Source organism: Calypte anna, chromosome 1 (genome assembly GCF_003957555.1).
Source record: "Calypte anna isolate BGI_N300 chromosome 1, bCalAnn1_v1.p, whole genome shotgun sequence".
Taxonomy (NCBI): domain Eukaryota; kingdom Metazoa; phylum Chordata; class Aves; order Apodiformes; family Trochilidae; genus Calypte; species Calypte anna.
The window spans coordinates 168,956,996-168,969,932 of record NC_044244.1 but is presented as its reverse complement, the minus strand read 5'-3'; the positions used below and the strand labels follow the sequence as shown (position 1 = coordinate 168,969,932).

The 12,937-nt window shown below is 46.9% G+C and overlaps 1 protein-coding gene, 1 long non-coding RNA gene and 1 other non-coding gene across 3 annotated transcripts; 2 read left to right on the top strand and 1 right to left on the bottom strand.

Annotated features, from left to right (window-relative positions):
• Window positions 1-6,222: 6,222 nt before the first annotated feature.
• On the bottom strand, window positions 6,223-8,559 carry LOC115599452. The gene is made up of 3 exons (XR_003988439.1): window positions 8,529-8,559; window positions 7,362-7,648; window positions 6,223-7,178 (listed from the first exon to the last, which is right to left on the bottom strand). It is a non-coding gene; the product is annotated as an uncharacterized LOC115599452 (long non-coding RNA).
• A 41-nt stretch (window positions 8,560-8,600) lies between these two features.
• TPT1 (tumor protein, translationally-controlled 1) lies at window positions 8,601-12,862 on the top strand. The gene is made up of 6 exons (XM_030469539.1): window positions 8,601-8,773; window positions 9,097-9,170; window positions 9,641-9,831; window positions 10,544-10,649; window positions 11,068-11,184; window positions 12,616-12,862. Exons 1-6 carry the CDS (start codon window positions 8,746-8,748, stop codon window positions 12,616-12,618), a joined length of 519 nt encoding a protein of 172 aa, XP_030325399.1. The 5' UTR covers window positions 8,601-8,745; the 3' UTR covers window positions 12,619-12,862.
• Window positions 12,421-12,550, top strand: LOC115600487. Its single transcript, XR_003989012.1, has one exon. It is a non-coding gene; the product is annotated as a small nucleolar RNA SNORA31 (small nucleolar RNA).
• Window positions 12,863-12,937: the final 75 nt, after the last annotated feature.

The window sequence follows — 12,937 nt, the reverse complement described above, 5'->3', positions numbered from 1 at the left end:
AGTGTTAAAAGGAGCCTTCTTTTGTCTTTTCTGAACCTGCCACCTCATCATTTTCTTGATGTTCTCATAGTTTCTGTATGCAGACAGGCAGTGAATAATTGACTTTTTTTACTTCCTCAGTGCTGCTGTTAGTTTCAAAGACCACCATTATACCCCCCACCTCAGATAATCTCTTTTTAAAGCTTGTGCTTCCTACTCCAGTTTCTTTTTTGCTGCTTGCCTCTCTTCTTGCTTCTGTTACTACATTTATCATACCCTTTTGACACAGGGATGCCAGAACCTCACGTGGCATTTGACATTTGGATATAGAGTAGTTATATAAAAAATGTGTATATAGACATTTTATCTGTGTGTGTATACAGACATATATCTGACAGGGATGCTTCTGGTTTTAATCTCAATTTCTTTCCTAAACTTTTGTTAACAGTTTAGTCTTCTGATCAGCACTGAGAACTGCTTTTGTGTTTTCACAGAAAATCCACCCTGAAGTGGATTCATTATCTAAACTGTTTTTTATATGTAAAGCTTTTCAGCAGGAACGCATGAGATAAGATGGTTCCTCCATTCCTTCTCTCAACTTACAGCATCATGGCCATGCAGATTGACTTCTGTGTGTCCACTGTCCCAGGATGATGGAACATCCTGGTTCACCTTGTGTGAAAGCACACCTAACACAGTAATTTTTTAAGACAAATAGGGAAACTATGCAGCCAGATGTCAATGTAGAATGAGGCAGGCTGAACTCCATAAGGTTCAGAGCATCAGACAGATCTCTAAATCCAATTTAATACAGGTTTACAACACTCCTAGGGGAATGGGAGGACCTAGTCCCCTTTTCAGAAAATATTTGTTCTGTAGAGGAGGCTGGAAATCTCCATCATCATCAGATCTGAAAAACAAGGTGGACAAACATCTCTAACTAAACCTCCTGATGCAAGAAGAATTGCTGATTGACCACTCAAGGTCCTTTCCTATCCTAATCTTAAAGTGTCTAAGATTATCAGCCATCTCTCAGATAGAGAAACACATCAGTCCTTTTTTTCTCAGGACATGTTTATGGAGAACAGCTTGCACTTCAAGGTGTCTCCTGCAGTACTGATGGACCTTTCTGAAACAATTTAAGCCAGAACAATACAAAATCACTCAGAAACTGGATGATACATCTTACCCCTCCAGCATACCCTTTGTTGCTCAGGTCCCTTTTTGATTTTACAGAAGGGGAGAAGACAGCAGACACAAAATCCTCATCAGAAAACAGTAAATAACAAATCTGTCTTGAGACCTCTGAAAATAATAGCAGGTTTGACAAGCATACTATAAACTCATATTATAAACTTACCCACCAATTTCCCTATCATGACTCCTTCTACTCTCCTGGAGCATCTGCAGCAAAATTTTATATATATATATATATATATATATATACACACACTTATAAATTATAAACATAACTGAGGGTGTGCCTTACTTATTACCTGCTGGCAAATCCAGTGCAAGAATTTTAGGACTCCAAACATTAGCATGCCACTGATTATTACCTCTCTGTTGGCAAAACTGAGAGCTCACACCACATAACAATGAACTAAAAAAAAGGTAGAGGTGAATTAGAATGGCAGAACTCAATTTCAGGCTTCAAAACATATGTGAAGCAAATGGCATTTTGAAAAATGCCAAGTGAGGGATTAGCTCCTCTAATGGTTAAAAACTTAGTAGACCCCCAAGCACCACATGGGGATGGTAATTATCTGAAAAGAGTGGTGTTTGTGTGCAGTATCCAACTGGCAGGGAGCCCAGAGAGGTTGTATCAGTTTCAGGCTGAAGATCAAATTTTTCTTTTGCTGGTCCTGGTGCATTTCAGGTGACAGGGAATGACACCAACACCAGCTCTGGCCTCCCATCAAGGTGAGTGGAGTCCTGTGTGCCATCCACTGGTTCCTGTCCTGCCATCTAGTGAGGTGGGAGTCTCTCTAGGTCACAGCCACCCCAATAATTATAAAGTCTTACATCTGGAAGCCAGACACAGAGCAGGGGGAAAGTTCTTTGTGTCCTCTCTATGGGGCTTGCTAAGTTAACTGAGGACACAGTTTAGCTCAACATTTTTGGGCAGTAAAATTAGGCAGAGAGGTTACTTGGCCTCAGAAAAAAGCTGTCCAACTTTAGAGGGGTGTCTGTGGATAGGAGCTGTAACCATGCCCCAGGTTGCAGTAAAACCAGCTGTGGTGTGGGATGGAGCCATGAGCAGCCTTGCTGGGACCCTCTGCTGCCATGTCAGCAGCTGTGGTTTTGCTCAGGCTCTTCCCTCACTTGCCACAGCATTAGGCTGCAGCTGTGCTGTGCCCTGTGTCTTGTTCATCCAAGCCCTGGTTTGATTTTGGACCTTGGTCCTGCTCTGCTGTCCTGGCTGGGGAAAGGTGGGAAAGAACTGGAGAAGACACTTGACTCTTTCAGGTGTCCTTAGGTTATGCAATACAGCCAGCCTTTCAGTCCCTGGCAAGCCTGGGAGCCTTTTGGATCTCGAGCCAAAAAAAAGAGCTGGAGAAGACACTGCCCCTGCCTTGCTGGCCACCACCTGCCCTCCCAGCACCTCTTTCCTTACGTAGCAAGCACTGATGCTCCAGGAGAAGTCAGATTCATCTCGCTTAGCAAAGGGATCTAGTAGTGAGACATCTCTACTCTGGCACTGAAATAGGATGAATTCTACCCTCATCCTTTGCAAAGCAGCTGAACCAGCCAGGTGTGCACTGATTTTTTCATTCATATGTGTGTGTGTAAGGATTTACAAATCTTTCACTCTGCTGTAAGACCAGCTCTCTGCAGAGAGATCCAGGCTCACTGCCTGTAGATTAAGCAGAGTCCAATCATGGCAAGCACAAGCAGTTAAATCCATGCTCATCTTACCCTTAGGTTTGGCACAGAAAGAGCCCTTTCCACAGCCCCTTCCACCCCTTTCCTATCTCTGAGTCCAAGGGCTGTACCTCACTGTATTTAAAGAAGATGGTTGTATTTGAATAAGATGAAAGCAGGGGCTCACACTGGGATTAAAATCCTGGGCACTGCAGAACCTGAATGCTTCTCTCTCTACACATGTGATTTTCATGCAGGCCCATCCTTGCCATGCAGGATAATAAACATGTTCCTGTCTGACAACGTCCCTTTTCCAAGCCCTCTTGTTCATTCTGAATATGAGGTTATTATTTTTATGCTGATTGCCTAACCAGACTAAAAAGCTGTAAATGACAGCACATGGTTCATCTCAGAATCACTGGGTGACACAGAATGGGGCTAGAAAGGACCCTCTGTTCTGGAGGACAGATAGGAACTGTGACATTCATAGTGGATCTAAAGGTGCTTTCTGATCTCACCTGAGCAAGGTTCTAGCCTCTTCTTAAAAACCTGCACCCTTTATTCCACCATTCAGCCCAGGAGTGAAACACTGGCAGCAGAACCAAGACAGCTTTTCTGCTGTAGTTTCGTTAGTCACAGGGATGGTTTATAAGGTTCTGAAGTCTGAAACGTGGATGCAGCTTCGGGCAGCACCTTGCTCCAAAGTTCTTATCTTGGCAAATCCAATCCTGTTTTCCCTGAGGTCGCAGTGCAGGCGGAATTCCTGACACATGCCCACCGGCAGGATTTCCAGGAAGCTGGGCTAGGGCTTGCAATGTCACAGCTAAAAAGGCCTTTTTGTTGCTGTGCAGTGACCTCTCTGTCTGCTGGAAGAAGTGCAGGCAACCATCAGGCACACCGGAGCTGTGGGTGTACAGCCAAGGAAAAGAATCCTGGGATTTTCCAGGACCCAGCTGTAACAGGAAGACTCGTAAGTACTGTAAATGTCAGGGAACCAACACTCACGTTTCTGCTGAGTGCAGGAGGGGTTCAGCTTCGTCTGTGGTATCTTCATCTGTCTAATCCAGACTAACAGATTCTATTGCTTAGAAATAGATCAGACCTGATGAGCTACACTGATGATAAAAGCTCAGCTCTTTCAAAGACTCATCTCAGGATCTGGGATTCTGGTTTTCTGTGCTGCATGCATAGGTCTAAATTACAAATTTTAGCTCGAAGTCCAAAAGGCTCCCAGGCTTGCCAGGGACTGCAAGGCTGGCGGTATTGCATAATCTAAGGACACCTGAGAGAGTCAAACTGATGGCCTGGCTTTGTGAGTTTAGTTCCCAATCAGTTAAGGTTTTAGCACCTAGAGATCAAATCTTTATCACCCTGAAGCTGCCTGGGGGGAACAACTTGAATAAAATCACTTAGAGCTACAGTTTCCACTTGGGTGGGTGGTATGGGGGGGTACAGCATCACAGCTCCTGTTTCAGTCTTGAACTCCAGCCAGATTTGTGAGGACACAAGCTGATCAAGGGCTTGTCATGCATATTCTCTCCTGGCCCTTGTACCAGGAAACACACTGAGGGTACTGGGCACAGACTGCCCTGCCAGGCCTCTCTGCACTGCCATGTCTTGCCCTCATCAATTTCTCAGTTTCTCTCTACCAGGAGATATTATATATATACACACATCATATAGAGATCATATAGATTTTTATATGTAGCACCCTGCCCCTCACAACCAGGAAATGAAGTAAAATATCACCACCACTACTATGTGACTTTCACAGCATTCCACAAAGGTCAGAAGAACCCATTGGTGCCATCAGAGCCCTGCCTTGCTTCACCTCTCATTCATTTCCACATATTGACACCACACCTGGCAGGAGAATCACCTGCAAACAGGATCTCCTCCCTTTTCACACAGCTCAGTGGGAGGAGCCAGGATGGGCTCAAAACTACTGTTTACTTAAAGAAAGAATGGTGAATTATCAGCTCTCATCAGCCATTTTATTACAAGACACAAACAATTAGTTGAGCACAGACATATCCAGTTGCTAGTATTTGATGGAAGTAACACTTCAGCAATTCATGACTACCTGAGGGGCATCTTCCATGAGGAAGGCTTTTTGTGAGGCTCCACAGACACCTGCTTAGAAAATTCTCAAATGATATCAAAAGCCTCATCTATAAAAACACAGGACTTCCATCAGTCCATGGGGATTGATGTCTCCATGTCTCCAAACATTAAGGTGGTCAGGGAAACCTGTCATGTATTTTTAAATGTCAGTTGGCACCTAAAATGTCCCCTGCTGTGGAGGATCACCTTTTTAAACAACTCTTTCAGAATGTATTAGCCTTGGCCGGAGGCAAGAGGTTTTGAAAGGGGCTGCCCACACAGAAGCAGGTGAGTAACATTAAGGTTTTCTCTTCAAATATTGCTGGTTTCTAGAGAAAAAAAAATTCTAATCTAGTTCATTACAAAGTATCAGCCCATGACATATAATTATCCGTTCATACAGCATCACAGGAATTTTTCAGCACTTGTACCTCAGTGGAATGCTGCTTGCAAAGCCCACACCAATTAAAATATCACCAACTTAGTCCTGGGATTTATTCAGGATTGTTTGAGTTCAAATCTGCTCAAATTGTTTCAAAAGCAAATCAAGTTAAAAGGATGCAAAGCCTTGTCAACATGCCTGTTTTCATTTAATGCTTTTTAAACTTGATATTGATCTGGCTTAACATCAAATTGGTGTTAGAATCATAGAATTTTCAGGGTTGGAAAAGATCTTTAAGACCATCCAGTTCCAATGCCCCTGCCATGGGCAGGGACACCTCCCACTAGATCAGGTTGCTCAGAGCCCTGTCCAGCCTGGCCTTAAAAACTTCCAGGGATGGGGCTTCCACCACCTCTCTGGGCAACCTGTGCCAGTGCCTCCCCACCCTCATGGTGAAGAACTTCTTCCTAACTTCCAATCTAAATCTCCCCTCCTCTAGTTTGAATCCATTCCCCCCAGTCCTATCACTACCTGACATCCTCCAAAGTCCCTCCCCAGCTTTCCTGTAGCCCCCTTCAGATACTGGAAGGCTACAATAAGGCCTCCTCAGAGCCTTCTCCTCTCCAGATTGAATAACCCCAACTCTCTCAGTCTGTCCTCACAGCAGAGCTGCTCCAGCCCTCTGATCATCCTCATGGCCCTTCTCTGGACACACTCCAGCACATCCATGTCTTTCTTGTAACAGGGGCTCCAGAACTGGATGCAGTACTCCAGGTGGGGTCTCAGGAGAGCAGAGCAGAGGGGGAGAATCACCTCCCCGACCTGCTGGCCACACTTCTCTTGATGCAGCCAAGAATCCAGTTGGCTTTCTGGGCTGCAAGTGTACACTGATGGCTCATGTTCAATTTCTCATCCACCATCTCATCCTCTGTTCACACAGGAGCCTTGACCTAGTTAAATGATGCACATTTAAGTACTATCTTCCACTTCACAGCTGCAGATCTGAATATAGACCCTACAAACCAAGTAACATGAAGGTCCATCTACCTTACCAGTTGTGCCAAAAGGCTTCTATTCTGACTCTAGCACACTGAGTCAACCACTGCATTTATAAGAGATCTCAATACTACTACAGAAATACTAATTTTTCTAGAACAATCTCTTCAAAATAAAACAAAATTGAAGCACACCTACTAACTGGATGTTTTTAGCTGCATATTACACTATGGAGAATGAGCCAAATGTTCCCTTGTCACTCAACCCACTACTAAAGACGTAAATTGCTCTCTTTCCACTGTGGTTTGTAGAAAGAGGGGCTGTCTTTGATCAGATCAGCTGTCCCTGGGAAAAAAAAAAAGAAATTTAGGGGCAGGAACCTCTTTTTCAGATCTGAAACAGGAACAGTATTCTTGAAAGTGAAAACCAGCAGAAAACGACTTGCAAATTTAATTAGATTATGTAAGCAGCTAGACCATCAGGGGGGTGGGGTGTGTGTGTGGGGAAAGGGCACTGTTATCTGGAGCAAGGGAAGGGATAGCAGGGTGGGAGGAGATAACACTAAGAAAGAGATGAGTGATTTACTATCTGAGGAGGGTGAGGAACTGCATCCTGTGCCCTGATGTCTCTGTCAAGTACAGGATGGTTACCAGCATTCAGCATGATGGTCCCATGATGTCTTTTTGTCAAGATCCCCTAAGAATCAAGGGGACTCTTCTAAATTTATTTCAGCTGTGGCAGGCTGCTGCAGAAGAGTACTTGGAAGGTGGAGGGAAGAAGTTTAGGCATTACTGGTTTTGCAGTCCTTCTGCTTTGCATCTCAATCCCAGCTGCTGGGCTTAGTCTCACTTGTCTGTGGAAAAAATAAGAAAAATATACTTGTAAAAATAAGAATATACCTGCTTCACCCAGTCCTTCTGCTATCACAGAAGTGGTGTCTCTGAGTGGACCCAACTTGACTTGTCTGAGGGAAACAGATTCCCCAGAGACATGAAAAGTCTAACAGCTTCTTAAGTATTTGTGCATCACAAAATACCATTTATTTGGAGAAGGCACAGCACTCAGCACAGTGAATACATATCAAGGCCCTTATAAAGTGTTGGGATCTCCTCAGGAGCGAGTGCACGGAGCCCATGCTGCAGCAAAGGCAGAAGGTGGTCAGGACAGCCCGTGCATCACAGTATCAGGATGTTCATAGCATAAGCACTGTGGATGGCATGGTGGCACCCCTGAGTGGGTCAGGAGACACAGCTGGGTTTCCTCAAGGAGCCTGGATGCTAATAGACAGCTGGTCTATCACCCAATGCCCTTGAGAAGGGGAAACTGGGAAAAAGGAGAACTATGGGTTGGACCAAAACCAGATTTTATATACTGATTAATATAATATACTGATAATAGTAAAGAACTAATATTAACCCTAATACTAATATAGGATACACAGTTATACTCGGGTCCAGATGGAAGTTGTGAGCTGTGCACTTCTAGCAGCCAAGGCCCAATACCCAACAGTGCCAGCATGACAGCTCCAAAGTCCCTCTCAGGCAGTAAGCCATGGTACACGAAAAAAACATCCCCACAAACTTCCTAATCTATGTTTATGGTACAGAATATTTGGGATTCCCAGCCTGGGTCAGCTGCCCTGGGCTTTGCCCACTGCACCTGCATGGTTCAGAACCAACCCTGGACCTTGGTCGCTATGGAAACCTGCATTACCCGAGCGGGGTATAAACCCAAACAACACCTCTTATCTCCTTTGTTGTTTATTTTTTTTTAAGAACTGGACCCTGCAGCCTCCCAAAGTGATAGATTCTCTGAACACAAACATTATGTCAGAATTCTGTCCTAGCAACACCAGGGAAAGACTCGGCCCATTTCTCCTTGAGAACTGAACTTGTGATAGAGCCGACGAGGAGTAACCCTGATGCTCGGGTCAGTGAAAAAAAACAAACCCAAACAAACCACAAAAAAGCAGAATTATCAAGAGGAAGAAGGGCACGGCCTTTGGGGAGCTCTGCCAGTCAAAGCACCACGAACTCCACTTCAGCCCCGGCTCGGGGGCTGCCTCGGCCCGCAGCCTCCCTCCCCTCACCAGCACCGGCAGACACCCGCCCTGCCGCCGCTGCTCTCCCGCCGTGTGCGGGGCCTCTCCGTTCCACAGACCCCCTCCGGCCCCCCTCCCAGGCCCTGGCAGCAGCCCTGGCACCTCTCCGGGCCGCCCCCTCTCCGGGCCGCCATCCCCCGCCCAGGGGCCGGGCGGGGCGGGGGGGCGGGTGCGGCGCCTGCGCGGTGAGGCGCGGGGCCGTGCCCGCTATATGAGCTCCGGCAGGCGCTGACTCGGCCCTTTCCGCCCCGCTCCCGCCCGATCTCGGGTCGCTGCGCAGAGACCCCGCCGCCGCTCCCCTCCCTGCCCCGCCGCCGCCATGATCATCTACCGGGACTGCATCAGCCGTAAGGGGGAGGGGAGGAGGGGCCGGGGTCGGTGGGACTGGGCGGGCGGGCGGTTGCCCGGGCGGGGGAAGCGGCAGGACAAGGCCCGGGCCTGGCGGCGGGACCCGGCGCTGCCGCGCATGTGCGGTGCGGGCGGTCGCGGTGGCGGTGGGGGGGGGGGGAAGGGAAGCAACGAAATGCCCGGACCGAGGCCGTAGGGCCGGGAGCGAAGGGAAGGGGAAGCGGAGCAGATCCGAATGAAGGTGAAGGTGGCTCTGGGTCGGCGGAAGCCGGAGTCTGACGCGGCGGCGCCCGCCTGTGTGTGTTTGTCTGTTCCTCCGCAGAGGACGAGATGTTCTCGGACATCTACAAGATCCGGGAAGTGGCGAACGGGCTGTGCCTGGAAGTGGAGGGGAAGGTGAGTGGGTCTCCCGCCCCCAGGGAGGGTAGGGGGGAGGCGGGCAGGCGGGCCGGGCCGGCCTCGCTGCGGTGACTCAGGGCCCGGCCGCTGCGTGGAGCCGGGCCCGGCGGGGCGGTGGCTTGGGGAGGGTTTGGGGAAGGGGGGGTTTGAGGGGTTCTCTGTGAGAAACCCCCAAAGCGGGGACACCCCCCAGGTGTGTGGTTCCCTGGGGCAGGGCCGGGTGCTGCCCCAAGCGGTGTGTGGGGGGCCGGGACAGCCAAGCCGGAGTGCTGGCGGGGTAAGGAAGGTCCGGGCTGGCACCGGGAGGGGAGCCTGGCCTGAGAAATCCCTGCTTGGGATGCAGTGAGGTTCCTTGCACTTAAGTGTGGCTCTGAAGTCGTGCCCTGCTGTCAGGTCATAGATGTGTAAGAGCAGTAGCATCAAGGTTTTTGCAGAGCCGTTAAGTTTTTTGATGTCTCTAAATCTAGATGGTCACCAGGACAGAGGGTCAAATTGATGACTCTCTAATTGGTGGCAATGCCTCTGCTGAAGGTCCTGAGGGAGATGGAACAGAAGCCACGGTCATAACTGGTGTTGATATAGTAATAAACCACCACCTTCAGGAAACCAGCTTTACAAAAGAGTCCTACAAGAAGTACATCAAGGACTACATGAAAGCGTAAGTGTTGGTAGACTCTTAATGAAACAGCAAAGTTGTTGTCTTGTTGAAATTTTAAAAGCAGTGCTGAACTTTATTCTTAGTTGGTCTTAGTTCTGATACAGGTGGCAGACTGGCTATGAACTTCAGTACTGTCTTAACACTTGGCAAAACTGGAGCTCCAGAGAACTGATAGGGGAAAATCAAAGTTTGTCTTGGCTGAGGTGGAGGACCTGGTCACATGCTGTGGATATTATTTGTAACCTTGCTGTTTTCTTTCTGACTCCTCAATGCCAAATTGTCATGGTGAAGGGGGTGGAGTGGTGAAGAAAGCTTCTGGAATTTTTTTTCTAACTTGACTGTTTAAATGTCCAAATACAGTATGTGTGGGTGGAACTTTTTTGCTAATTTGAGGTACAGTTTCTGTTGCTCAGTGTTTAATGGGTTAGCATTAAACGTGGAAACACTTTGTGGTATTGATGGATAATATTCCTGATGCTGTGGAAATGCCTTACTGACTTTTATCATGAGCCTAAAAGTAAAATGGCAGGCACTGTTTCCCTAATTTCTTAGCAAAATTAGGTTATAATTTGGGAGCTTTGTGAAGGAGAGGTTTTAAAATGGCAAGATAAAAGTTTGGCTGCTGGTAACTCTTTCTGCCACGACATGATGCTGTGCAGTGGTGTTATTGGAGTAGAAGATGTTTTCAGAGGGTTTTTTTTTTCCCTTCCAGAATCAAAGCCAGACTTGAGGAACACAAGCCAGAGAGAGTAAAGCCCTTCATGACAGGGGCTGCAGAACAAATCAAACACATCCTTGCTAACTTCAAAAACTACCAGGTAATGAAACTGCCATCTCCTTACAGCAGTGTTGCAGTGATGCAAGGGGCTGTTGGTTTCTCTGCAGATATAGCTTGTAGAATTTTGAGGACTCCTGGTCTTGCTTTTCTCTGAGAGTTGAGGAGTACCAGTGAAAGGCTGTGAGGCTTTTGGGGATCCCATTTCAGCTTGCAACACTGGTAGCTGACTACATTTGTAGTGAGCACCATCTAGGAACCATGGAGTTAAAAGACCTGAAAGGTGTCTTACTTTAGCCCCTGCTGTGCCATACTCTGCTGTTGATAGCAGTGTGGTCAAGTTGCAGAAAGCAGAATCCCTTCAGCTGGTCAGGGAGACCTTTAGTTGCAGCTTTCTTGTGTAAAAGGCACTTTACCCTGGCATTAGCTCGTTAAATGTCTCATAATGAGTTTCTCTGAAGTTCTTTGTAGGAGAGAACATGAATCCAGATGGTATGGTGGCTCTCCTGGATTTCCGTGAGGATGGTGTGACCCCATATATGATTTTCTTCAAGGATGGCTTGGAAATTGAGAAATGTGTAAGTACTGACCTGAAAGGGATGGATGTGCCCAACTGCATCAGAAGCTCTTTCAGTACATCACTTGTTCTGTTGTGTCCCTGTTAAATCTGAGCAGTAGCTGCCAGCTGAAGAACTGGAAAGCCCACATAAACATGGCCTAATTGCTGCTTCCTAGTGCACCAGGTGACTGAAACTTCCCCTGTATGCTACTGAATGGTGCTCAGAGGGACACAGTTCCATTGCAGTGATTCATTGTGACTTTATGGCCAAGAAATGCAGAAGGAATTTTTTGAGATGTGTGTAATTAGTAATGGTTTTGAACCATTAGGTTAAAGATGGTGTCCCCTGAAGTGGAGCACTCGTACTTTGGATCCCTCTTGGGGGTTGGTTCTGAAGTGCCTTACAGGTTCATGTTGCATCTTCCACTTAATCTGATGCCCTTATTTTGTTATGCAAGAACCGTCTGTTTAAATACTGCCCTAAATTTGGTAACATGGTAATAATAATAATAATAACAACTTAACCTTTTTCTCTCTGGAATCTCCAAAAGCTTGAGCCCTCAGGCAGCTCCTGTGGTCTGCTTTGCTTTTAGTTACTCTGTGTAGGAATGTGGTTGGAACAAAACAGTATCTGGATCCCTACACTTGCATTTTTTGGTTTATTCTGAGAGCTGTGGAATTCCCTGCAGGCGAGCAGTTGTGGGATCACCAATTGCTTTGCCCAGTCATAGCAGACTTACAAAGTCTGTTTATAGCCAGCTAAATTTATCTGTAAAGCCTCTTACAGCCTTTCTGGTATGCAAGTCATGTAAAGATGAACCAGCTTCTAGTGTGGAGCAGTAGTTCCTCCAGCAGATCCCAATTAGAAGAACACTTTTACTGGCCTGGAGACACCATCTCCTGCAGCCTGGCAGAAGGGTGATGTCTGTCCTGGACCCTGGAACAGGCAGTCACTGAGGAGGTACCTCCCCTGAGCAGAAACCTGTGTGCATCTTCCCTGCTTGGGCACACCTTTTGGATGTGTAATTCAGATACAAACCCATCATGTTCAAGATGGAGTAAAATGATAGTAGCAAAGCATTCCACTGGGCAAAAAATGCTTGATGGCAGAGCTCTTGTGAGATGGCAGGTACAAGGTAGGCTTTAGTTCTTTCTTGGCACATCCTCTTGGAGAGGAAACCTGAAACCTGGCGTGTCAAGCAAAAGGGGTGTGAATGAGCTGATGCCAGTTGCTCTTCATGATCCTAAAAATGCTCAGCATCCTCTGATAGACCACGGGCACCCCCCCTGTTGCTCCCTGGTTTGCACTAAGATGCAAAAATAACTTCCTTGCGCTTTCTGCCTGCCTGCCTGTGGCAGCTCAGATTGAATTAGGGAGTACACAAATAGGGTGCAGAAAGTTACCCTGACTGTTGTGACCTTGAACTAACCCTGGCTGCTCTCCTTGCAGTAACAAATCAAAGAGTATGGTTTTGGATCACCCGACTTCATAGCTGGCTGCTGTTTCTTCTTCATCGGCACAACACCAGGAATTGGCAATGTCTTAGCAACTGGACTGATGTCATCTTGAGCTTCATTCACTTATTTTGACCCTGATTTGGAGTGGAGGCATTGTTTTGAAAAAAGAGAAAAAAAAACCACCCACACACCAAACATCTGTCATGTAGGTTGTCTAAAATAAAACTCATTTAAACCCATTCTAGGTGATGCCTTCTGGTCTAGTGTGGTTTTTAGGGTGAGGCTGCAGCAAGATCTTTGTTCAAGAATCGGGT